Source organism: Pogona vitticeps, chromosome 5 (assembly GCF_051106095.1).
Source record: "Pogona vitticeps strain Pit_001003342236 chromosome 5, PviZW2.1, whole genome shotgun sequence".
Classification (NCBI taxonomy): domain Eukaryota; kingdom Metazoa; phylum Chordata; class Lepidosauria; order Squamata; family Agamidae; genus Pogona; species Pogona vitticeps.
The window spans coordinates 20,513,866-20,538,591 of record NC_135787.1 but is presented as its reverse complement, the minus strand read 5'-3'; the positions used below and the strand labels follow the sequence as shown (position 1 = coordinate 20,538,591).

General features: G+C 43.1%; 1 protein-coding gene across 1 annotated transcript; it reads left to right on the top strand.

The window, feature by feature from the left end:
• The first annotated feature begins 9,180 nt into the window (after window positions 1-9,180).
• On the top strand, window positions 9,181-24,432 carry LOC110083974 (alcohol dehydrogenase class-3). Its single transcript, XM_020802927.3, has 9 exons — window positions 9,181-9,324; window positions 12,749-12,850; window positions 13,348-13,489; window positions 15,490-15,577; window positions 16,874-17,093; window positions 20,058-20,318; window positions 22,162-22,297; window positions 23,391-23,529; window positions 24,019-24,432. The coding sequence occupies exons 1-9, from the start codon at window positions 9,313-9,315 to the stop codon at window positions 24,041-24,043; spliced, it is 1,125 nt and encodes a 374-aa protein (XP_020658586.3). The 5' UTR covers window positions 9,181-9,312; the 3' UTR covers window positions 24,044-24,432.
• The last annotated feature ends 294 nt before the right edge of the window (window positions 24,433-24,726 follow it).

The window sequence follows — 24,726 nt, the reverse complement described above, 5'->3', positions numbered from 1 at the left end:
AGAGCAATTGCTAAAGTAACATACTTACATTTTATTTGCAATAGTTATCTAAACTTTGTTTATCTGCAACGCTGAGCCAATTCAGCAATTTGCATGAATTACACCTGGAGAAAAGTGATGACATTACTGGCAGGTGGAAATTTTTGTAATTAAATAATTTTTCCTTCTGTTTTAAACCAGAAGGAAAGGAGGTCTTCAATTTAAAAAAAAATCCCCCTGCTTGTGATGTCCTCACTCTTCCACAGGCAGAACATATGCAACAGAATTTCAATGTCTGTTTTGCTGTGTGAGAATTATTTCTGTGTGATCCACTCCACTCCACCTATGGTACAGTGGTGCCTCGCTTAACGATGTTAATTGGTTCCCAAAAAAACATTGCTATGGGAAAACATCGCTAAGCGAAACACCATTTCACAATGGAATGCATTGAAAACCGGTTAATCCGTTCCAATGGGAACAGATTACCGTCCTTAAGCGAAAATCGCCATCGGAAACATCGCTAAGCGAAACAATGTTTCCCCCATTGGAATGCATTGAAGCCTATTCAATGCATTTCAAAGGTTTTGCGATGTCCGTTTTCGCTATTTTTAAAGTGTCTTAAAATGTTCAAAAACTGTTTTAAATGCTTGGGATCATGAATGCACCTTCTAAAACATTTGCAAACTTAATTTGGCTTTGTTCTGACTCTTCGTTAATTTTTGGTGAATTTTTTCTCCCCCATTGGAATGCATTGAACTGCAGGTTTGACAGCAGTCAAACCTTCCTTTTCCCGCTGCCCTGTGTTTTCCCACCACATCTTTCAGATATGGCAATCTGATATAGCACTTGGTCTTTGTTTCCACTGCTTTTCTGATAGACCAAGGTTGAAGAACTAATGCTTTTTCTAGTGGCTTAAGTCTTTGGCTGCAGAGTCAGAGGGTGGGAGTTCAATTCTCTATTGTGCCTCCTTTACAAGGGCTGGACACGATGATCCATAGGGTCCCTTCCAGCTCTGCAATTCACATGTGGCTGCTACTAGCAATTTACTGATAATCCTTTATTTTTTTAAGGGTACAAGCACAGTGGCCATGAAGTGGCCACAGCATCCAGAAACCCAACCCCTTCACAAAGGATATAAATTGACAGCAATGTTCATATATGCTCAAATGATAAGGAATGAAGTAATACATCATTGTACAATTTAAAACAACCATCACAGCAAGGAGGAAATACACCAATTGCTAGGGCAAATGACTTGATGTTGGTAGTGTGTCGTGTGACTGGAAAATTATGACACAATCTAAAACAACAGCCAAACCAGTATAACTTGGGCTCTTTTGACAGGTGTGATTGAGCCCTAAGATTAGCATTGCCTTAAGTTGGAAGCAACGTAATGAACAAAACAATAATAACTTTTCTAATGCTTTTTCTAGTAGCTTAAGTCTTTGGCTGCAGAGTCAGAAGGTGGGAGTTCAGTTCTCTATTGCAACTCCTTTACAAGGGCTGGACACGATGATCCATAGGGTCCCTTCCAGCTCTGCAATTCAAAGGTTAAAGGAAGAGGCAAGCTGTATACTGATAGCTTTGAAATTTCTAATGCTTGGGCAAGTCAGGAGGTTGTAACACCGTAATATTGTTAAGAGGGTTAAATATAACTATGGGGGCAGGAGCCTTCTCTCCACCTTTTCTTCCTTTGCATTTATGAGGAACAGAGATTCCAGGCAACCAGCAGGATAATCAGCAGACACACAGCATATTAGTAACCAGGGCAATGTAGCTTTTAGGAATGACTTTGTTATCCACACACATTTAGTGTGAATATTGTATCTCCTCAAAGGGATTGTTAAATTATATACAGAGTTTTCATGAAGGAGGGAAAGTCCTGATAGACATCATCAACTAACTAGTGTTGCTTTATGGTAAGCAATAAATACCAAAATGGATGTTTTGCAGCTCACTTTTATTTGGGTCAGCTGGGAATTGTGGAAATGTTGCTGGGTTACAGATATCTCCTGCAGTGAAAAGTCTGGATATCCCAGATCAGAGTAAATGTTAGGATCAATACAATAGCATAGAAACATGGACATCTATTAATGATGTAGCCTCATTATCGCTACAAAATATATACATAACTTCCCTATTTTTTAAAAAAATAAAGAACACCACAGCTGTTGTATTTAAGCATAAAAGTGAGTGTGTGTTTTGCAGACTTTATGATCATTTATCACTTATCACAATGGTCGCCTAAATACCTCCAAAAACTCTAACAGCAAGGCTAGGAGAAGCCAAATATTCAGGACACAGCCAATATATTGTGGAAATTAATTCAAGCCAGTAACTATATCCCATTTATCCCAAAGTAATAAATGGAGCTTGATAAAACATAATGAAACAAGGAAAACACGGTTAGTTTAAATAGATGATAAGGCAGGTAATGAATAAAATCAGCAATAATAAACAAGACAAATGAAAAGAATATGCTTCAGTGGTTAAATGCTCTTTTTTCCCGCCTTTATTGTTATCAGAAGCATCACAATACAGTTAACAGAATGCAATATAAAACTAGCCAACTGCTTGCATATAAACACATATGAAATGCAAACTGATTTAAAGAAATAAAATTGTGAAGCTTAGATAAACATATCACATCTAGAAAGCCTGCTTTAGTTATCCAAGCCTTATCTTTTCCATTTTCCTTGATGAAACATTGGCAAACACTGCAGATGTTTGAGATTAAGTGCCTAATTTATATCTTAGAGCAGAAAGATTATAAAAGAAACATGTCCATACGAATATCAGTGCCATAACAGAAACAACCGTGCATGTTAACCATCCAATTTGCCAGATTGGTCTCATCAATATTATATTTCCATCTAATAGTTTAAATGGCTTTCAAGATCTTTAATTAGGAATTTTAGGGCAAACAGCAACTGTGTGTTACATTGATTTTATTGAGTCCCAGGAAAATGTTGCTTGCACTGTACTCCAGATTGGCATTTGTTTGCTTGTTGTGAATTACTTCTCTGCCATCAGGGCTCCAAAGCAGTATTTCCTTTTCTTTCTGAGATAGGCACTCACTCAAAATTCTACCAATGCTAAGCTGTGCATATGGAAAGCCAGGAGATGGCTGAAAATCTACACATAGAAGTTGGTCATATGCCCTCCTTTGAGGAAGATAATCCTTCAATAGTTCTCCATTTAATGGATCCTCTATTTTAAGGACTGTCTGGTCCACATCAGTTTTAAAGGTAAAGAGCCTTAATGGAGAGAGATCAGTGACCTCCAAGTTGCTATCTGCAATTGAATCATTGTCTCAGCAGATGTAGAGATCAAGGATCCCTGTCTTCCTTTTGTGTTGGGTGAGATGCTGACAAAAACTGGATTTTGCATCTTTACGTATAAGTATATACAATTTTATACAAACTAACACATACAATTTAATGCAAAAAGACATGATATTTTGTCTTCTTTGGTGATGGATGTCCTCCTTCCTAATAATATGTAGGCAGCCAAGGATGAGATGGCTGGACGGTGTCTGCGAAGCAACCAACATGAATTTGACACAACTCCGGGAGGCAGTAGAAGATAGGAGGGCCTGGCGTGCTCTGGTCCATGGGGTCACGAAGAGTCGGGATACGACTAAATGACTAAACGAAACGAGCCACCTACACATTAGGTATCTTGAACAACAATATGTAAATCTATCAGGATTAATCCCAGTCATTTAGTTACTTGAGGCATTGCCTTCAATCCATGTATAGAAGCCAGCTCAGCTGCCATTTTGAATCTCAGGCAATGGTCATGCAAGCGAAATGTCCCTCTCTGGTAACAAGACTTTTAATCCCTTTCTTGTCCTTCATAGCCATGTGGTATATACACCTATATGAGAGTTCCTGGTAATTATTATGCTTACTCTAGATAGAGTCACAAATCTCAGGGCATTCAGCACTAGAGGGGGAGAAAGTTTAATTTTTTTTTTTACATGAAGTAGTTTTAAAGCCTGGGCTACTCTGCCCATTTCCAGCTTGTCCTAAGGCTCAGTGGTTTGGTGCAAAGGGGTGCTTGTGTTTGTACAAGATCAGCTCACTAGAAATCACAAGTAGGATAGAGGACTGGGGAAAACGTTGAGCACAGCTGAGCCTGGGTCCATCATGCTATCAGTTGCAAAGCACAGTTTCCCTCTTCTTTGTCCAAAGTAAAGAGTCAGAAGGATCATCACAACCCATTTTGCAATATCTTTTCTGGTTACAGAGCTGCTTAAAATGATATCGACCAGAACATGACAACCTTAAAAAATGTTTTGCAGTTATAACTCTCCTGTTCTCCCTGCTTTGGCGCATGACAGCAAACAGTTGTGCTGACTTCTTAATTTACAGCAATTCACTGCCAAAAGTTACACCTCTGATGTTATTCCAGTGCAAAAACATAACAGGATTTTGGGCATTGTGTCTTTCCCACCTTGAGAGGTGGTTTTGGGTGAGTGTTTTAAAAGAAATATAATAAGTGGGGAAAAATCATGGAACAGCTACACATTTACAGAGCTGGAAAAGAAGAATTAAATACGGCGAGCTGTAAATGCAAACTGAATTTGCATGCTGAAGCCATCCACTATTGAACAGATAGGGTCATGCACTGAGACACATCATTATTGTACCACTTTTCTATTATGGATGGCTTCAGCATATTATTACAAGCACTCTTTTCAAAAGTAACTTTCTAAACTCAATACATTTAAGATTATCACATATGCACACAGACACACACACACACCCAGCACTCTGTGAATGACCCAAAATACTTTTACAATAAAAACCTTGTCTGGAAGCAATCTTGGATTGCTGTCAAATAGAAAATAAATGAAAATATAGCCACCTAAATCCTGCTATCTAGCTATAAATTGGAGTAGAAAGCCCCTTTGTTCATGCACTTCATCCACTCATTTGTTCTGTGGTCCTTCTGGCACACAACCCAATTTAAGGGAAAATAGTGCTGCTCCATGTATTACATTATTTTAAATGTTGTCAGCATTGTATGAGAAGCTCTTCTTGAGCAATGTAAAAAAAAAAAAAACAACCCTAACAAGCAATTTAAAAAACACACAAAACCCATGAATTGAACTGTTTCCCATTTGGAAGAGTTCAGGAATCCAAATATTTCTTAAATGTTAAATGGAACAAAGTGTTCTATTATTGAGAAACAAATTAAAAATGATTTGGATCCCTTTCTAGATTCTAGAGAGTTCAGGGAAGAAAAGAACCTTGGAAAGATTTACTGAACAAACAAACAACAAGCCAGTGTTTAATGTGGATACAAACTCTTTAAAAACAGCTGCTTGGCACGTGGCATCTCTTTAATTTATAATTTTATTTTATTTGGTTTATAGGTTTTACCTCTCCTTTTCCTGAAAAAAATGGACTCAAGGCATTTTGGAGCAAGATTAAAGTACATTCACAAACACAAATAAATTATAATATTAAAAACAATTATGTGAACTGTTATTAAAAGCACAGTTGGATTAAAAGCAATTTAAGAGTACATAGGGATCCACTGCTTGTTCTTCTGCTGCATCTACCTGCGAAATTACAGCTCACTCTTGCAGCCATTCAAGTGAAGGCATAAGGGCTTAGAGAGAGGAGGGGTAAACAGGTGCCCAGTAGAGTGGAGATGCAAAGCCAGCTCGAGATCAGGTTTGGGTGGAACATACCTTTATGTCCTCCAAGTGTGGAAAGAGTTGCAAGCCTTTTCAAACATTCGTGCTAAATGCAGAATAAAATGAAGTAAGAGTTTGGAATAAGTACTGGACTTCTTTGGACTACAGATTCCAGAATCCCCAAACCAGCACAGTCATACTGGATTGGGGAGGTTATAGGAATTGTAGTCCAAAAATGTAACTTCTGCCATCTGTTTTGAAAAGGGGCTGGTCAAGGAAGGGTGTTCATACCTGGCCAATCCTCTCCCCACTTTAAGTTGTTGTTATGTACTGTCAAGTCTCATGTTGTTGTTTAGTCGTTTAGTCATGTCCAACTCTTCGTGACCCCCATGGACCAGAGCACGCCAGGCCCTCCTGTCTTCCACTGCCTCCCGGAGTTGGGTCAAATTTATGTTGGTAGCTTTGATGACACTGTCCAACCATCTCATCCTCTGTTGTCCCCTTCTCCTCCTGCCTTCACACTTTCCTAACATCAGCGTCTTTTCCAGGGAGTCTTCTCTTCTCATGATCTGTCCTTCCAGTGAGCACTCAGGGTTTATTTCCTTCAGAATGGATAGGTCTGTTCTCCTTGCAGTCCAGGGGACTCTCAAGAGCCTCCTCCAGCACCACAATTCAAAGCATCAATTCTTCAGCGCTCAGCCTTCTTTATGGTCCAGCTCTCACTTCCATACATCACTACAGGAAAAACCGTAGCTTTGACTATGCGTACTTTTGTTGGCAAGGTGATGTCTCTGCTTTTTAAGTCAAGTCTCATACACCCAACTTATAGTGGACCCATTATTGACCAACTGGCAAAATGTCCTATCTTCAGCAGCTCTGCTCAGCTCTTGTAAATTCAAGTCTGTGACTTCCTTTAGGTAGTCAATCCATTTCAGATTTAGGTGTCTTCTTTTCCTGCTGCCTTCCACTTTTCCCAGTATGATCGTCACTTCCAGACACCCCTGCCTTCTCGTGATGTGCCCAAAATAGGACAGCCTGTTCCAACATTTTTGCCTCCAAAGAGTCCAGGCTCGGTTTTATCTAAGGCCCATTTGCTCAGCTTTTTGGCAGCCCAGGGTATCCGCAAAGCTCTCCTCCAGCAAATTTCAAAATTGAGGGTGATTTTTATCCTTTCCCTGTGCCCTGCTACACTCACCTTCACTCCCCCCTTCTCCCCCTGGCATTTTGAAACAGCTGCTTCAATTGTTTACTTTTTCATACTGTTAGCCCACACACCCCTGCACGCACACTGTGTTCTGTAACTGCTTATAATTTATGATTCAGCACATATGCACTTCCTTTTTAATATATATACTGTATATAAAATCTACTTAACTAAAATAGATTCCCTGCCTGAAACCATAAAGAGAAAATTTAAACATCAGGGCCTTGTTGCAATGAATACAGTCTCTAAAATGTTATAGTGCCACCTAATGTTCACTTTTATATTTACTCATCCTTTCTCCCCATGGATACAGAAACACTGAAAAGTTGCTGGGGTCACACTAATAAAATGTTTCTGAGTTATTCCTTGTGAATTTCTAACCTTTTGCGGGGTTCAGACGACGCATGGCCATTACCAATTATTTTGTTCCCCCCTCTGCATCAAATCTACTGGGAAGCTACTACTATTATTTGTTCTGCATTTCATCGTGCAGCGCAACCAACATTCCATCGAGTGTGTACTACTAAATCGATCCATTTCCTTTACATCTGGTATGCGGTCCCACCTCTCCCACCTGCAGTTGTTCAAATCCCTTAATTTTTTAAAATTAATTTTCCAACAGGGATGTCAGTGCGCTAGTATGCTTCTGTCAAATATGGCTTCAAGTATTTGAGGAGGGATTTCTTACCCTGTCACCCACAGCATACTTCTGTCAGGTGGTGCTAAGAAGACAATGAACTTTTGAGGTAATCTCACAGCACAGCCAGATCCCATCATCAATTTATCACCCTAGGAGGGAGATTGGGCACGACATCCCTGTTGTAGGACAGTGTGTGTGATGAGAAGCGCCCCATTACACCGGATCACCGACAAGGAGCGCTTTGGTCCAGCCCCGCAGTAGAAGAAGAGAGTGGATCTTCAAGAAAGACACTGTTGTCTAGTTATGGTCTGTTACCTGACTTATTTATTTATTTATTTATTTATTGCATTTATTGCATTTATATGCCGCCCATCTAGACATAGTCTACTCTGGGCGGCTTACAACTTAGAAGATAAAAACAATTTTAAAAACTTACCATGTTTTGACCCAGTTATAATTAATGAAGAAGTTGTGCAAATTAATAAAGCAAGAATTATTGAAACATTACATCGGCCTCCGCCTCTTCTTCCCACCAAAATGGAGGAACTGTCATCAGATTTGAAAGAACCCAATCACAAACCACATAGCTAAAACCTTTTGTTATTCCCAAGGGCACTTAAAAGCTCTGAATGAATGGGACTTCAGTAAGTCAATGCTTGTATAGGCTCCATTGACTGAGTTGTATACTGTACTTGGAAAAGGACTCCCAACCTCCCACCCACAGTCATTTGTTTTTAATTTTAATAGCAGAGGACTTTTTTTCCAGCCTGAATACAGTACTGTACTGTACTCATCTGCTTTTCAATTCTCTGAATTTAATTTCTGAGCAAGACTTATGAAGATTTTGGCATAAGTGGTCCTTTTTTTTTTTTTAAAGAACTTCAGTGTGTTCTTCAAGCACATCAGGGTGAAATCAAACAGGTGCAGTTTGACCTCAGAGACAGCAGAATTTCACATCCTTCAGTTGCAGGATCCAGGCAAAGTTGCCTTGCTTTGGTGTCTTATTGCCATATATTGCCAGGGGACTTCAACGCCATTCAGCGGACAGGGGCAGGAAAAACCTGCACATAAAGGAAGAGTGTTTCATTTTTATCGATTCTCCTTAATGTTTCTTTGTGAGCTATCTTTCTTCCCTGGAGGAGAAACGCAGCATATAAACAACATGCATAAATATCCAGTTTACATGAACTGCATGTTTCAAAAGGGCTAATGAGTTTCATTTTTGTAAAGGAAAAATATTTGGTGATTATTTCTGTGGCTGTTCATGGTAAAGTGGATGACAAGAGGGTGGGATACAGGAGAGGGACAAACATCAATTCCTTGCAAGGGACAACTGTATAGTACCTCTTTTCCCAAATGTGTCATTTTCTGGGGTTTTTTGCATCCTTTGAAGACAATAATTGTTGCTTTGCAGCCCCGGTCTCAGGCCAAGGATATAATAATACTACTCATACCCGTTTGAGGAGCGTTGGGGAATTTACGGCGGGGCAGATGTTGCTCGACTTCAACACCCATCAGTCCTAGCCGACCATGAGGCATGATGGGAGCTGTAGTTCGGCAACCTCGGGCGAGCTGCGGGTGGTCCAAACGTGGACAAGGGCTCCCGTCCCGCGACCTTCCAGAGGGTCGGTGTCTGAGGAAAGAGGCTCAAGGCTTGGAGACCAGCTCTCCAACCCAGAGCCCCGCACACACTCTCACGACCGGACTCCCGGGCTCCTGGGCCGGCCCCTATTTGTAGGCGGATCCCGGAGGAGCGCGCATGCCCCGGGCAAGCTCAGCGGCTCTTTGGAAGAAGGCCGGTCGCCGAGGTTGCTGCCGGGGAGAGCCCGCTGTTGAGCCATGGCGAGCGGGGTAAGTCGGCGTTGCGCTCTTCGGCCCTCGGGGAAAGCGCCGCCGGGGACGCACAGCGGCTCCCCGTCTTTCCCCAGAGGAGGCTCGCAGCCGGGAGAGAGGCGGGTCTGGCCTCCCGGATCAAGGAGGGAAGGAAGGAAGGAAGGAACAAAGAAATGAATTGGTAGCTTTTTATTCCCCTTGCGCCCCTTCCTGTGCGTGCGGGATCGCAATCACCAGGCATTGTTGAGCTTGCAGAGAATTGCAACCCAAGCGTCCTAACCGCCCCCCCCGCCCAGAAATAAAGCATTCACGGATGGGGGTCGTCGGACATCATAGGCCTGAAAGCCGTGCCCCTAAATTCAAGAGACGGTCCCCAGGGCTCTGCCAGAACACGCGCTCTGCCCATGCTCAGAGGCGTTCGCGTTTTCCTTCCAGTTGGGCTCGGAGCAGTGCAGTTAAACTTCCGACCCACAAACTGGCATTCCGTCCAAAAAAAAAAAAAAAAAAAACAGGCCCCAGGAATAGAGAGACATCTGGTGCGTCCCTATTCAAGGAGCCCGGCTTGCCGAGTCTTACTCCTAGGTAAGCGTGCGTAGGGTTGTGGCCTTTGAGCACGTCTTTCTCTCCCCCAGCCCTGTGCCTTCCTGCAAGCGGCCATCAGGCTGGCTTGACCTTTTCCGCTCCTCCCTCTCGGCCTCGCCAAAGTAAAAGGAGGAGGAGAGGAGCAAAGAAACAATTAAGTTTGGGGAGCTGCTTTTAGGACCTTGAGTTGAACGTGGAAAGGGACTTGGGCGGGGCGGGGAGATGGGTTCGCCGGATTTGGCTACATTCACCTGGCGGTGCATGTCTGGTTTGACTTACGGGAGTCCAATAGGTAGCGGTTCTTTGGGTCTTATTTACCTGAGATCTCTCCCCCCCACCACCCGCCGCTCTCATCATTAAAACTAGTCGATCAGTATTGTATATTTCTCACGTTTAAATATTTTTCACTCTTCTTTGTGGTCCTCATGTGGCAGCCAAAAGAAGCTGGCTTGTAGTCCCCCTTTTGATTGTTCTTTTGGTCTGGGCGGGAGGGCTAAATTTTGCATGGATTTAAAAAGGAAAACTCTCCCCCAATAGTGTTCTGCTCTTGGTCTAAAAAGGGCGAGGGGCTTTGATTGTCCAGATGTTTTGCACCTCATCTGTCCACAGCCCCACCCAGCAAGGTTATGGGAGTGATAGCCCAGAACATCTGGATTGACAGTAATGAACCGACTTTAGTCTTAGAATTGCAAAGCTGGAAGGGACCCTATGGAGCATCAAGGTCAGCCCCTGTCAAGGAGGCACAGTGGGGAATTGAACTCCTAACCTCGGAGCTGGAGGTCTAAACCACTGGTTCTTAACTTTTGTTACTCAGATATTTTTTGGACTGCAACTCCCAGAAGCCTTCACCACCAACTGTGCTGGCTGGGGTTTCTGGGAGTTGCAGTTCAAAAACATCCGAGTAACAAAGGTTAAGAACCACTGGTCTAAACCACTGGGTTATCCAGCAGTTCTTGGTCTAGAGAGGCTATCGAAATCTATACTGTACACATATGCAACCCACAATTGTTTGAAAGAGCTAGAAGGAGGACCTTTAGTTGTACTCATAATTTTACTCATGTTTTATAAACCCTCTCAGGAGTCTTGACATGGGACTTAGTCAAGAAAGCCTGTCCTCCCTCCTCATATCTTTTATGTTCCATGAAATGTAAATGCTAAAGTCCAGTATACAGGAAGAGCAGTGTGATCGTTTTAAAAATAACCTTGGCAAGCTGTTGGCATCCAGCAGTTCACTGGCAGTTTTCTCTATATAGTACCTGTGGGGAAGGGGGGGGGGCAAAAAGGGAAAGATCAGGAAAGGCAGCCCCTTGACATCGCTTTAAGAGGTCCCAGGTTTTACCACAGTCCACTACGCTTAGCCAGTGGCGTGGCAGTGAATTCACCACTTACAATTAAGGAGGAGGTCTTTTCTAAAGTTAATGTTTCTCTGTCTCTTGGTCTGAGAAAGTGTGCTTATTCAACCATGCTATGGATGAAATAGTTTGAAGACACCCTTTATGCTGTATGTTATAAAACTGGTGTTTATTTTGTTTTTATGGCAGAAATTCTGTACAATACTGCAGTTAGCATGCCCTGTAAAATTTTGCTGTATGATCAGAATCCTTTTATTCACATGTAGATCATTTACTTATATTTGCTTCTTCCAATACAGTCATTCTCTAACAAATTCCGGTAAAGGTAGGAGAATTGCAAGGATACAAATATTTTCCTTGGCATGTGGGGTTTTTTTTTTAAATAAACCATGCTGTTTGAAAAGTAGTATCCACCTTGTGAATCCTTATGCAACTGCTTTTTGAAAACCTATTATTATTATAATAAAATCATACAGTCCATTAGAGTAGACTTATTGGATAATCCAAACTTGTTAAGGCAGCACCTATGTAAATCCTATTTATTTAGTAGATCTACTTTAGTTGGGGCTAATAATTTGTTTTAACCCAGACGTCCTTCTATAATTTTGTTGTTGTTTAGCCATTAAGTCATGTCCGACTCTTCGTGACCCAATGGATCAGAGCACGCCAGGCCCTCCTGTCTTCCACTGCCTCCCGCAGTTGGGTCAAATTCATGTTGGTCACTTTGATGACACTGTCCAACCATCTTGTCCTCTGTCATTGCCTTCTCCTCTTGCCTTCACACTTTCCCAACATCAGGGTCTTTTCCAGGGAGATTTCTCATGAGATGTCCAAAGTATTGGCTCCTCAGCTTCAGGATCTGTCCTTCCAGTGAGCCTTCTGTATTTAGGTTCTTATAAATACAACTAGTTTATTGACTTTCAAAGTGTTGATTTTGAACTTTCTGAGTCCTTCTGAGTTCCTAATGTGAGATTTTGGCTTGCCTAGGCTGGAGAAGTTTATGGGTCACCTGTTTTGTAGTCATTCTAATACCAAAAGCCTTTCATTTTCCCAGGTATTTTAAAATCAATTTAGTACTTTTAATGCTTGTTGTAGCCTAATCCATCTTTTCTTTTCTGGTGTTAATTTTTTTTATGGCACATTAGAAAAAAAGACAGTTGCTGTTGTGTTAAGTCTGTTTTACCTTCATTTTATGAGCCCCCTGAGAGAACTTTCTGTAAGACAGAAGCCTTAAAAGTGCAAGTAAAAACCCAGCCAACCACCCCATCCCTCTGTTGTGCTTATAAGTCACTTCAACGACTCAGCGAAAATCTGCTAACTAGTAAAGATCCATTTTGCATTTTGACAGGACTTCAGAGAAGTTTCTAGCGTGAAATATTGTGAGCAGGCAAGCTTTGGCCTTTAATATGAAATTTGGGATAGTTTCCAGGAACAAGTCGTGCTCGGCTTCATTGAACAAGAAAACTCATTAAACAAGCAACTCTTAGATATCTTCTGTTCTTATTTAGGTTATCAAATGTAAGGCAGCCGTTGCCTGGGAGGCAGGTAAACCACTGTCCATTGAAGAGATTGAAGTTGCCCCACCAAAGGCTCATGAAGTTCGTGTCAAGGTAATGAAACAAGACTAAATATATAAATATAAAATGTGTACAAACTTTTGCAACTAAAAAGAGAAAATTAAAAGCTATTGGGTGGTTTGTGCCAGTTTGTCCTTCGTACAAACAGGTATTTGGCACTTCTCAGTCCTGCCTCCTCCAGCAGACGTTCACTCAGAGGCAGTACCCAGAGGAGGCGGAGCGGGGAAGCCAGGGTGCTGCCTCTGAGTGGGCCTCTGCCTGAGGAGGAAGGGCTGGGAACTGCCAAACATCTGTTCATTCAAAGGATGAACCAGCAGGAACTGGTGGTTTGTTCCTATCTGTAGTGGTCAATACTTGAGTCTAAGCTGTGGGTGGTCCATTGATTCAGTAGCTGAATAGTATGTCAACAGTTGCATAAATCCCACTGAGTCAATGGACCTACTCTAAATTGGGACTTGGCACTGGGATAGTGGCCTATGCATGTTGAGCCATTTTTAGTATAACTTAAACTGTTCTTCATGACTTCACAGATCATCGCCACTGCTGTGTGCCACACTGATGCCTACACTTTGAGTGGTGCTGATCCTGAAGGGAGTTTCCCTGTCATCCTGGGTCATGAAGGAGCAGGAATTGTGGAAAGTGTTGGGGAAGGAGTGACTAAATTTAAACCAGGTGAGGAGATTCTTTCTCTTGTTGTAGCTTCTTGTAGGATTGTCTTTAAGATTTTATGATTCTTTGCTGTCCTTGTTGAGCATGTTTTTCTTGCTTTGCTGGAGATCCTAAGAGATGTACATTGAGTGGCTTCTACAGATCCACCTCAGATTAGAAATAATTTTTTGTTAGTTTTTCTGAGGTTTTCTGCCTACCTTACCACACTCCCTGACATATCAGGGATAATTGGATGGGGAATCTATGTGCAGAAAGTGACATCTTCTAAGAAACTGGTGCAATATCACCAATATTTGTGTAAAGTTTGTCTGCAGTAGAGAGCTACAGTGGGTAATTATAGCAGTGTTTTATGGAACTGTGTTAGACTAATATACCTCTTTCCAGAGTGTGATAGATTGCTTTTTCCCAATTGAAAAGACTTAGCAAAGCTTCTTTTAAGTAATTAGATGGCATATACTTTCTGTGACTATTACTTAGCTACATTTTTAGTGGTGGCTTCATGAGTGGTTTATCAAATATCATATTCCACCTGCTGTTTAAGTTAAGAAAACCTAGAGCAGTAGTGGTTCCCAACCTTGGGTTCACCAGATGTCAAACTCCTTGTGCCGTTAACATGTTTCTCCAAGTGACTGACCCCAGCTCCTGCCTTTCTTTAATTTAAGCCCATTTAGATACAGTCCTTACCTCTGGATCAGCAGTGACCAAGTCTGTGGGAATTCAAGGCCAACATGATAAGACTGTTCCACCTGAGATGGGTGCCAAGGTGACACCTGTATTTGCCTGTGGAGGAAATCTTGTTTAGTGTGTTGCGCTATACTAAACTCTCAAGGGCGTGAGCCACTAAAAATATGTCTGTTGGTAATATATCTGCCCCTCAGTCACCTGTGCAGAGTGATGTTTGAACATGTACTGTAGCTGGTGTGAATCCCACTTGTGAGGAGCAGGAGCGTGTTTGCTGGAATGCCTGTGGTCACCAGTTTCAACACGGTTCCTTCCAGGTCCATTTACAGCAGGTGCCACTTGGAAGGCCCCAGGTTGGGCACTTGGAGCTTTGGCAGGAATGGGCACATGGCAGCATTGCCTTGACATTACCTGTGGTCCACTGAGACTGTTTGATGCAGCCCCTGGGTTTTCCATCACTGAACAAAAATTCTGCAGCAAAATGCATTTTCTACTCTTGGCAGCCTCCTGCAATTTTGGTTTTGGCAATAAAATGTGATATACACCCTGTGAGTTTCCTGTAAACCCCAAGCAGTAAAACTGGAAGAGTTGGACCTCTAGCAACATTGCCCCCCACCCTAGAACCGCTGAAATTGCCTACACTGAACTGTAGGGTTGAGAATGTTTCTCCAAAGTGACATAATATCCTCACCTCTAAATGCCAAAAAGGCCAAAAACATCTTCTTGAAACCAGACTAGCCTTCAAATGTAGGGTTCATGTAGGGTTGGATAATTGGGCCATGGAGAGGTTGTTAACAGTGGCAGGTTTTCATACATATCCCTGTAGTGTAAGGTCATGACAAGCTGCACTGTCTAAGATTCCCATCTTAACACAACTCTTAGAGATACATGAACACTAATGGTCCATATTTTGGCAGTTCCTGCTCCTGGATAGATCCTATTTGTTTTAATCTTAAAATTGTTGTGATCAATTCTGAAGCATGAAGACACTGCTTACTGTGTTAGCATTCTGTCCTGCCAGCCTAGCAGTTTGAAAGCATGCAAATGCAAGTAGATAAATAGGTACCACCACGGTGGGAAGATAATGGCGTTCCATGTCTAGTCACGCTGGCCACGTGACCACAAAAACTGTCTTCAGACAAACGCTAGCTCTATAGCTTGGAAATGGGGATGAGCACCGGACCCTAGAGTTGGACACAACTGGACTAAATGTCAAGGGGAACCTTACTGTTATGTAATATCTTGCTTAATACTTTGCGTTTTTATCAACTAGTTATAAAAAAGAAAATCAAAACAAACCTTAACTATCTTGTGTTTTCCAGGAGACACTGTGATCCCTCTGTATATCCCTCAGTGTGGAGAATGCAAGTTCTGTTTAAACCCTAAAACAAATCTGTGCCAGAAAATAAGGTTTGTGCTTTTCTTTTGCCTCCCCCCCCCCTGCACACTTATGTTTTGTTATACAAGACAAGGGTTGTTTAGGAATACGGTGGCTTAGTGTTGGGGCCAGAGATGTAGTAACCAAACAGCTGGCATGTGATCACCTAGCAGATCACTTGGTGATCACATCCCAACTGCCCAGCAAAAAAATAAAGGAGCTCCTCTGACTTTCTCTGTGCCCCACTTTTGCACAAAATTCTGAGCCAGCCTTTCCAACCCGATAACCTTTATATACTGTATGTTGGACTGCAACTTGCATAGCCCCAGCACGGATGGCTTTTGCGGGTTCACCACCCACCATGCGATGGGATCATTCAAATGCACCCTTTTCCACTTACAAGATTCATGGTAAATCCTAGCTCTGTACCATCCCCAAAGCAAATTCTAATTGTAGAAAGTGTGCCTGTCCTTCCAAAGATGACCAGGGTTGGGAAACAGGTGATTTTCATCCTAGTGTAGGTCAGTGACCCTGTTTCTGTAGGGGGCAGTGAACCCACTCTGGGTTTTAGTCCGGACTTTAAAGTTGAGCCTATTTTGGAGATGCAGCTCAGCACATCAAGTAGGTCCTTTGAGGTTCAAACTAAAATCCAGATGGAATTCACAGCATACCCCCTGTGAAATCAGTCATGATCTTCCACTGTTTTAGGTTAATTTCAAAACCTCTGTAGAATAGCAGTTTGTTCCCTTCTCCAGCAACCTGCTAGATGGAAAGGAAGGGAGGTTGTGTGTTGGGAACAGAAAGGTAGACTTGCCTATTTTCAGGTGTGGTGGCCCTTCCCACCAGCCCCAACCCATCACTAGCTTACAGCCCTTGAGAGAACTTCCCTGTTGAGGGAATGCAGTCCTCAGCAGAATATATGCAGCCCATCTCTAACAGCAAGGTGGTCCCTTGTATGTATGGCAGGTCATGCTATGCACAATCATACCTGTGGAATTTCTGTCACACTTTATTCTGGCAGATGCAGCAGATGTGGGCCAGCTCAATGAATCTAGGGATTCTTTCAGATGTGAGTTTTCTTCTGCAATCATTAAGATTAGTGAAATCTTATGGGGTGGTCAAGATAGCACTTCTGCCCTTTTGTAACCTTCCCACATTTTCCTGGTGCAGAAAAACTGCTATAGAGAAAATGAAACAGCTTGACAGAGTCTTATGTCTGGCATCACTTTCCAACTAGGAACACCGCAAGAGGTTACACAGACCATTGATAGGCTGTAACTTGATCTAACATGTCTGTGTAACACAATTGCCCTGGTTTTGCTCCAAAGAGTCACCCAAGGAAAAGGAGTGATGCCCGATGGCACCAGTCGGTTCACGTGCAAAGGAAAGCAAGTTCTCCACTTCATGGGAACCAGCACCTTCTCCGAATACACTGTTGTTGCAGACATTTCTCTGACTAAAATCAATGCTTCAGCTCCCTTGGACAAGGTCTGCCTGTTAGGTTGTGGCGTTTCAACAGGCTATGGAGCCGCCTTGAACACGGCAAAGGTGGGCACGGTTAACCTCCTTGTGGTTTTCTTTCTTTCCAATATTACCTTAGCTTAGGGCTGTACAACTTTTGGTCCTCCAGACATTTTGGCTACAAGTTCCAAAATTACCTACCGCTGGCAGTGCTGGATAAGAAACCTGGAACTTGTAAATCCAAAACATCTGGAGGCCTGCTTAAGCTCAAAGGGTAACTTCTGGGACTGCATAGAATGGCTGGTTTATTGATTTTCTTTCACTCTTGGGGTCGGTCTGTACACAAATGTGAAGTGTAGTTTCTTTTCCTAGTCGTGTTCCTAACTCAAAAAATGTTCACAGGTGAACAGAAAGATTTGTTCATGCACGTACGCAATCTTTTCCATTTCTGCTCTAATTCAGTTCACAATCTCTTTTCCCTGCACCGCCTGTTGTTCCACCTTCCTCAGACTCTTCCTGAAGGTGGCTTTCACTGAGTTGAAATGGAAAAAAAACCAGTATATTTCTTCAGCTCTCAGTTGCTGCTGCTGCTGAGAATCGTGGCGCACAGAAGATGACAAAGAGGGTTCTCTTCCCTCCAAAATACTTTATGCTGGTAGAGATGAAAAGAGTACCTGCCTTAATGGCAAAAAGCAGTAGGTCTATTCGCACCGTTTTTGTCGCAGCTATTTGTTTGTTTTTTTAAAACTTAAACCCCAGACTGTTCATGGCAAGTGGTTGAGCTGTGGGTGAACTTAGATTAGATTATCACGGCTAGCTTGGAAGTCTACTTGTGTGTGGCCTGTGCAACAAAACATGATTCACATGATAAACTGTCCTGCCCTAGTGTACAAGGGTTAAACAGGAATGGTGTGTATCTGCATGTGTGTGAGGAAGTGAGCATGTACACATGTTCCAGCAGTCAGAAGCTGGAAAGTTTTTTTTTTTTTTAATGAATGCACCTAGAACTAAGGTGATGGGACACTATAATGTCTATAGTCCCAAACAAGTACATTTCCAAGGCTATGTTGACAATTAGGCAGTTAGACTGTTTCAGATATCTTGCGCTCCATCCTCCAGAATTCACCAGGAATTCCATCAGCCAAAATTTTGGGAGCTACAAGCAAGAAATCCAATTCCACAGAGGAATTTTTCATCACTCACATGTCGGCCTTGGTATAAATCTGGAGCAACAACCCTTTGCTTCTGAAGAAGAATCAATGGTTGGGAGTGCTGAGCTTCAGGGAAAGCACTGGTCGTCTTTCTGCCCATTAGACTCTAAAGAGTGGCTCACAAAACAAAACAAACAAAAAAACCCACCTAGCGGTCCCATAATCCCTTTGTGGTACTTAGCTTAGCCACTCCCAGCCATTTCCTTCTTCAGAGGCAAATGGTCATCACAGCAACCTGATACAGAGGCCCATGCCTGAGTGATTTAAAAAAAAACTCAGAGGAATTAGATTTCCTGTTTACAGAATTCTATGGGATCGTAGTGCAAGAAATCCAAAAGTCCCCATGCCCTCACAATTTTCGTGTGTGTGTAGAACAAACCAAAAGGTGAAGTCGGCTCTCATAGTCTTTTCTGAGCACTTCCAGACAGAAGATGGCTGCTGCAGATACTCAGAGGGCACTAGAGAATGGTCTACAACAGGGGTCTAAAACTCAATTTATCCGGGGGCCGCTGGAGGCAGAGTCTGGATGAGGCTGGGCCGCATCAGATTTTCCACCAAGCGGAGCAAGAGCCCGAGCAAGCCGCCCAGGAATTTCCTTAGCCCGGCTGGGGCTCCGAGGAGGAGGAGGAAGACGGGCACCGGCCATGACCCCCTCCAGCTCCTTCTTCACTACTACCACCACCACCAGCAGCAGCAGAATGAAGAAGCAGAGAAGGGAGGGAGTGCTTGTGACCACCTAGTGGGGGGGGGAGTGCACAACATAAAAATTTTTAAAACCCCTCACAGAATTGGCCTTGCCAAAGGAGAAGAGCCCCCACTGCTAGCTGCAAAATTAAACAGAATGGGGCAGGGCCCCCACAGGTGCACGCAGACGCACAAACACACACAGAGGTCCGGCAACCTTCCTCTGAGGGCCCCCCTCAAAAAAAAGGCACATTCAGCAGCAGCAGCTACCCCCACCACGACAGAGGAGCAAAATTTGCATGGCCAGGAGCGAGCTCTGCTTGGCAGCGACTCGGGGAAAAGGGCTGGCAGCGCATCTCGCTTGCCGGGTCTCCCCCAAGACCAGCGCCTCTTGCACCCTCCATCCAGAACTGCAGCCTGCCAGCTGGCAGACAGGCGGGCTGGCTGACAGGCTGCAGTTCCGGATGGAGGGTGCAAGAGGCACTGTCTTGTGGGAGACCCGGTGAGTGAGGCGAGGCTTTTTTTGACTCTTGGCAGCAGAGGATGCATGGGCGCTTCAGGGGGGGCAGGCAAGGTGGGGGCCACAAACTATCATCCGGCAGGCCACAAATGGCCCCCGGGCCGCATGTTTGAGACCCCTAGTCTACAACAAAGGGAAGATAATTGATCTGCCATGGTGTAAGGGTGATGCTTCAAGATGATTTGACAAATTGCAGTCTCCGTCCTGAGGCATTACTTTAATTTAGATACTGCACTGCATCATGTAGTTAGGATGGGGTGGAGACATTTCTTCCCTTGCCTATTCCTTCAAGCTCTACTAGACTTGAGAGCTATTTTAAATATTTTAGTGGCTCACCCATATTTCTGGATTGCATGTAAGGACTACATCTCTTTTGTTTCTTTTGGAAGCACACTCTGCATCTACCTTATACTTTCATCCTTAATGTCCTCCCCCCCCCCCAATAAGAAGCAAGACAAAAGCAGGAGCGGGAAAGCACTGGAAGGGTAAAATAGAAGATGAACTGGTGTTTCCCTATGACCCCTCTGTTTAAAGCAGGACAACTGCAAGACAAAAGCTTCAGGGGAAGTTAACTTTTTGATTTTTAAGTGCTGCTTTCCTTCCATTGTCCTTCAATCATATTATCTTTGCTTTTAGGTGGAACCGGGCTCTACCTGTGCCGTCTTTGGCTTGGGCGGAGTCGGGCTAGCAGTCATCATGGGCTGTAAAGTAGCGGGGGCATCTCGGATTATTGGGATTGACCTCAACAAAGACAAATTTGCTAATGCAAAGGAGTTTGGGGCCACAGAATGCATCAGCCCTGCGGACTTCCAGAAACCTATTCAGGAGGTTCTCGTTGAAATGACAGACGGGGGAGTAGACTACTCATTTGAGTGCATTGGTAATGTTGGTGTCATGGTAAGTGATTTTTGTGCCTTGGCGCAGTGTAGACTGATTGTGTTATTGTGAAATAGCAACAGTTGAGAACTTTCACCAGTTCTTGGAGAGTGGTTTCTTTGGTTCTTTCATTTTGGAGGAAAGATCCCATTAAACTAGAGGTCCCCAACCCCCGGTCCGCAGCCCCCGGTGCGGGCCCATGGCCTGAGCCAGACCGAGCCATGGAGAGAGACCTCCCACCCCACCCCTGCACGCACTCCCCCCCACAGCCCGTTTACGCGTGAGCGCGCCTGCATGAGCACTGCACCGCCCTTTTGCGCATGTACATGAGCGAGCTCGCACCTTCACGCATGTGCAGGAGCGCATGGGGTGCCTTGCCTACACCACGGGGCTAAAAAGGTTGGGGAACCGCTGCATTTTCAACCACTGGTTCACCTTAAAAAATTTCATGGCGCAGTGGTTAAGCTGTAGCATTGCGGCCCAAATTCTGCTGACAGTCAGCATTCGATACCAATGATCGGTCAGCCAGCTTGAGGTTGACTCAGCCTTCCATCCTTCCAAGGTCAGTAAATTGCGTACCCAGCTCATCGGGGGCGCAATATGTAGTTTAAATAATTAATGTAAAAATTGTACATTGTCCATAGAGTGCTTTCAGCACTATGGGGCGGTAAAACCACAGAATTCAAATAGGGTGTACTTTCTTTTTCACATGACCGTTTGTCATGGATGGTAATAAAACATGGGAACCTAAAAACAAGGCCCAGGTTGCGCATGAAAAGAGGAGTGGGTTGCTACCTGAAATGAAACTGTATGAGGCTGCTCCACAAGATGAACCATTTGTGGGAATATTGGAACAAAAACAATACAAAAAACAACTACATTGTGGCATGTTGAAGACGAACTACTATATTTTAATGTGAGCTTTCCTGAATCAAGTCCACAAGAGTGATACTATATAACTATTATATTTATACATGGCCTCATGACCAGGTTAGGGACACAGATAATGAACACAGTTACAGCGTGTTTTGTTTTTCTCTCTGATAAACCTGCACAGACTAACATGGCTACTCCTTCAAAAAAGTTCATGGGAAGTTATCTCGCTTTGTATGCTTTTACTGTGGTTTTCACATGACTATTACAATGCAAAGGGGAGTGGTAGCATGAGGAGTCAGGGATAATTATAATCTTATATTACTATAAGAATTACAATTAATAATTGGTAGCATGAATTACCAGATTTGCCTTGCTTTCTTCAGTCAGATCAAGATCTGTCTTCAGCTGCCATGGTCCTTGAGCATTCTGTCTGAGGGATTCTTGGGAATTCTAGTCTCTAAAGCACTGATTCCCAATCTTGGGTACCCAGATGTTCCTGGGCTACAGCTCCCAGAAATCCAGGACAGTACAGGATTTGATGGTGAAGACTTCTGGGAGTTTTAGTCCAAGAACATCTGGGGACACAGATTTGGGAACCACTGCTCTAAAGGGAATGTTCCAAGCTCTGCTCTGCATTTGAACACTCCACATAGCTGTTCTGACTAAAATTCACAGCCAGTGATGAATTTGTGTTTAGAAGACTTGGCATAGTCTGTTTAGTATGAGAATCACACTTCCTAAAACTGTTCCAAAGCCATCTACTGAGCTAAGGTGCTTCTGAATACCCTTTAGTGGGTCCACCTAGTTTAATATTGTTCGACTGGATTGATAGCAGCACTTTCCCATTGCTTACTAACTCACTATGCCAGAGATGAGTTTAGGGATTTCTGCATGTAAAACGTGTGCTCTGCCATTAAGCTATGACCCTCCTATTTTTCCATCCATGTCCCTTGTGCCTCCTAACCCTACCCTCTTCTATATCCTACAGAGAGCAGCCTTAGAAGCTTGCCACAAAGGTTGGGGAGTGAGTGTGATAGTTGGAGTTGCTGCTGCCGGTCAGGAGATTGCCACCCGTCCGTTCCAGCTAGTTACTGGCCGGACATGGAAAGGGACTGCCTTTGGAGGTACAATCTTGTTGAGTTGCTGACATAATTGACTTCTGTGGGAACAGTCATGCAGCATCATCTGTGTGCCTTGCGTTTTGGTATGACAGTGGTTCAAGAAAGCTATGACACAATAAAAGATAAGTAATAGAGATGGGCACGAATTGCCATATTGGCGATTAGTGTCAGTTTCTTTTTCAGCCAAACAGGTATATGGTGCTTCCCAGCCCCACATCCTCAGGTGGTCACCCACCCAGAGACAGTGCCCTGGCTTCCCTGCCCCACCTTCTCCGGCTGCTGTCTCGAGTGGGTGCCAAACAGAGCAGTCAGGGCTGGGAAACGCCAAACAGCTGTTTGGCCAATAAACTGGCATAAACTTGCCCATCTGTAATAACTAACATGACCTTTCCTGTATCAGGTAATCAGAATGATCAACATAAGGAGTCAAATTTACAAGACCTAATAATCTGGGTCCATCTCTATCCCTGCCAGAATATAATCAATACACAGGGTCACTAAGAGTTACATTGAAGAAAGAAGGTTATCCTCTTTGCTGCACTTAAGCTTTAAGTTGAAGGAAAGAAGGCAGTTGTCTGCAAGGCCATAGTGTATAAGGAAACATAGGCTCTAGACACCTTACAAGCAAAATAGCCATGCCTCTGTTTTTTTCACCAGATTTGAGTAATGCAATTATATTATCTATTTGCAAGTTCAGCCAGAGTTGGGAAACCAGTGACAACCCACATCCCCACCATCTGTAGATGGAGTATTGGGCCCAGGCAGCCTGGTCAAGGATGGGAACTGGAATCCTAACATCTGAAAGGTCACAAGTTCTTCACCCCAGGCTTGGAGGGAGAAAAGTCAGCCTATCACAATCCTTCAGGAAAAGAAGGGACAGCTTGCTTGTTTGCTTTCTCCCATTTTTTATGGCTTGCAGTGGTGGATAATTTCTTTCCTGGAAAGAAATTATAGAGATGGTGAAATATAGAGATGGTGGTCTATGCAACTGTAATATTACTTTTAAAATTTTATTCCATTACTGCTGCAATTTTTAATATTGTTTGTTTTGATGTGGTACCATACTAAACGGGTTAAACATTTTACTTCCTGTTAGGCTGGAAGAGCGTAGAAAGTGTACCAAAGCTGGTAGATGAATACATGTCGAAGAAAATTAAAGTGGATGAGTTTGTGACTCACACCCTCCCTTTTGAGCAAATTAACAAGGCCTTTGAACTCATGCATGCTGGAAAAAGGTGGGTGCTTCTGCAGCTTGTCCAAACTTTTGGTTAGTGCAATTCTGTGTCTGTCCAGAAGGAAGCTTTATTGTGTTCAAACAGGCTCACGTCCAATTAACTTTAAGTTAAGGAAAGTAACTCAAAATTTCAGATGCAGGGGGTTGGTATCAGGAGACAGGTATCTAGTTGTCTTGTGTGCTCCCAGAGGCATCTGATGGGGCCACTGTGAGATACAGGAAGTTGGACTAGATGGGCTTTTGGCCTGATCCAGCAGAGCTCCTTCTTACGTTCTTAAGTAGGAGGTTGCAGCTGGACAGAGGCTTCCTGGTGGTGAGTGCGCTATGGCTATCCCTTGCCATTCTAGCCTTTTATATTGTTCCCACCCCCAGTTTCAATGAACAGGGAAAAGAACATATCAGCTCACACACCAGAATATTTCACTTAAATAAGATTTTAAAAGCATGTATAGTACATATTTATGATTTGCATTTTTTTTCTCCATTTTAGCATTCGAAGCGTGCTGAAGTTTTAAGAAGCAGAAGAAGGAACTCTTAGAAGTGTACACCTGTGGAAAATCACAGGTTGCTCAATGTGCCTTTTTTGTAGGAGATCTAACTGAGAAAAGTCTGTCATTTAGGATTATGTTAAGGCAGAGCCCCTGCTTTGGTAGTGTCATCTTTTTTAAAAAACAAAAACTGATCACTACACTGCAGTCAGAGATAGCAGCTGCTAATTCTTTAAAAAAAAACACAAACCTTAGTACCTCTCCATTTCTCACTCTAATCTGCCACTAAAATGCGAAGAATCAAACAGTAGACTGGATTAAATTAAAATCAATGGCTGTTTTTTCTTCTAAAATACCTTATGAGAAAAACAACTGCTTTATAAGGCATATCAGGATTAAAGCCTCTTTCATATGCAGGTGTTGTGTGTTTTTTTCCTCCTTCCAGCAGTGAATCCAATCCATGGCCTGTTTGTCTAGAGACAGTTCCTATAGCTACAGATTGCATTAGCCTTGGGTAGCATAGACATTGTTGAGAATTTAAAACAGCTATAGTCTGAAAATGACTCAAAGATCAGTTTTCTACCTGTCCTGCATTATAGTCCAGTAGCTTAGTCTTTCACCTTCAGTCCGTTGACATATCCTTGGCAAATGAGCTAGTATGAGTCAAATTAAATACTATAGCTACGTACATATTTAACTATGTTATTTTT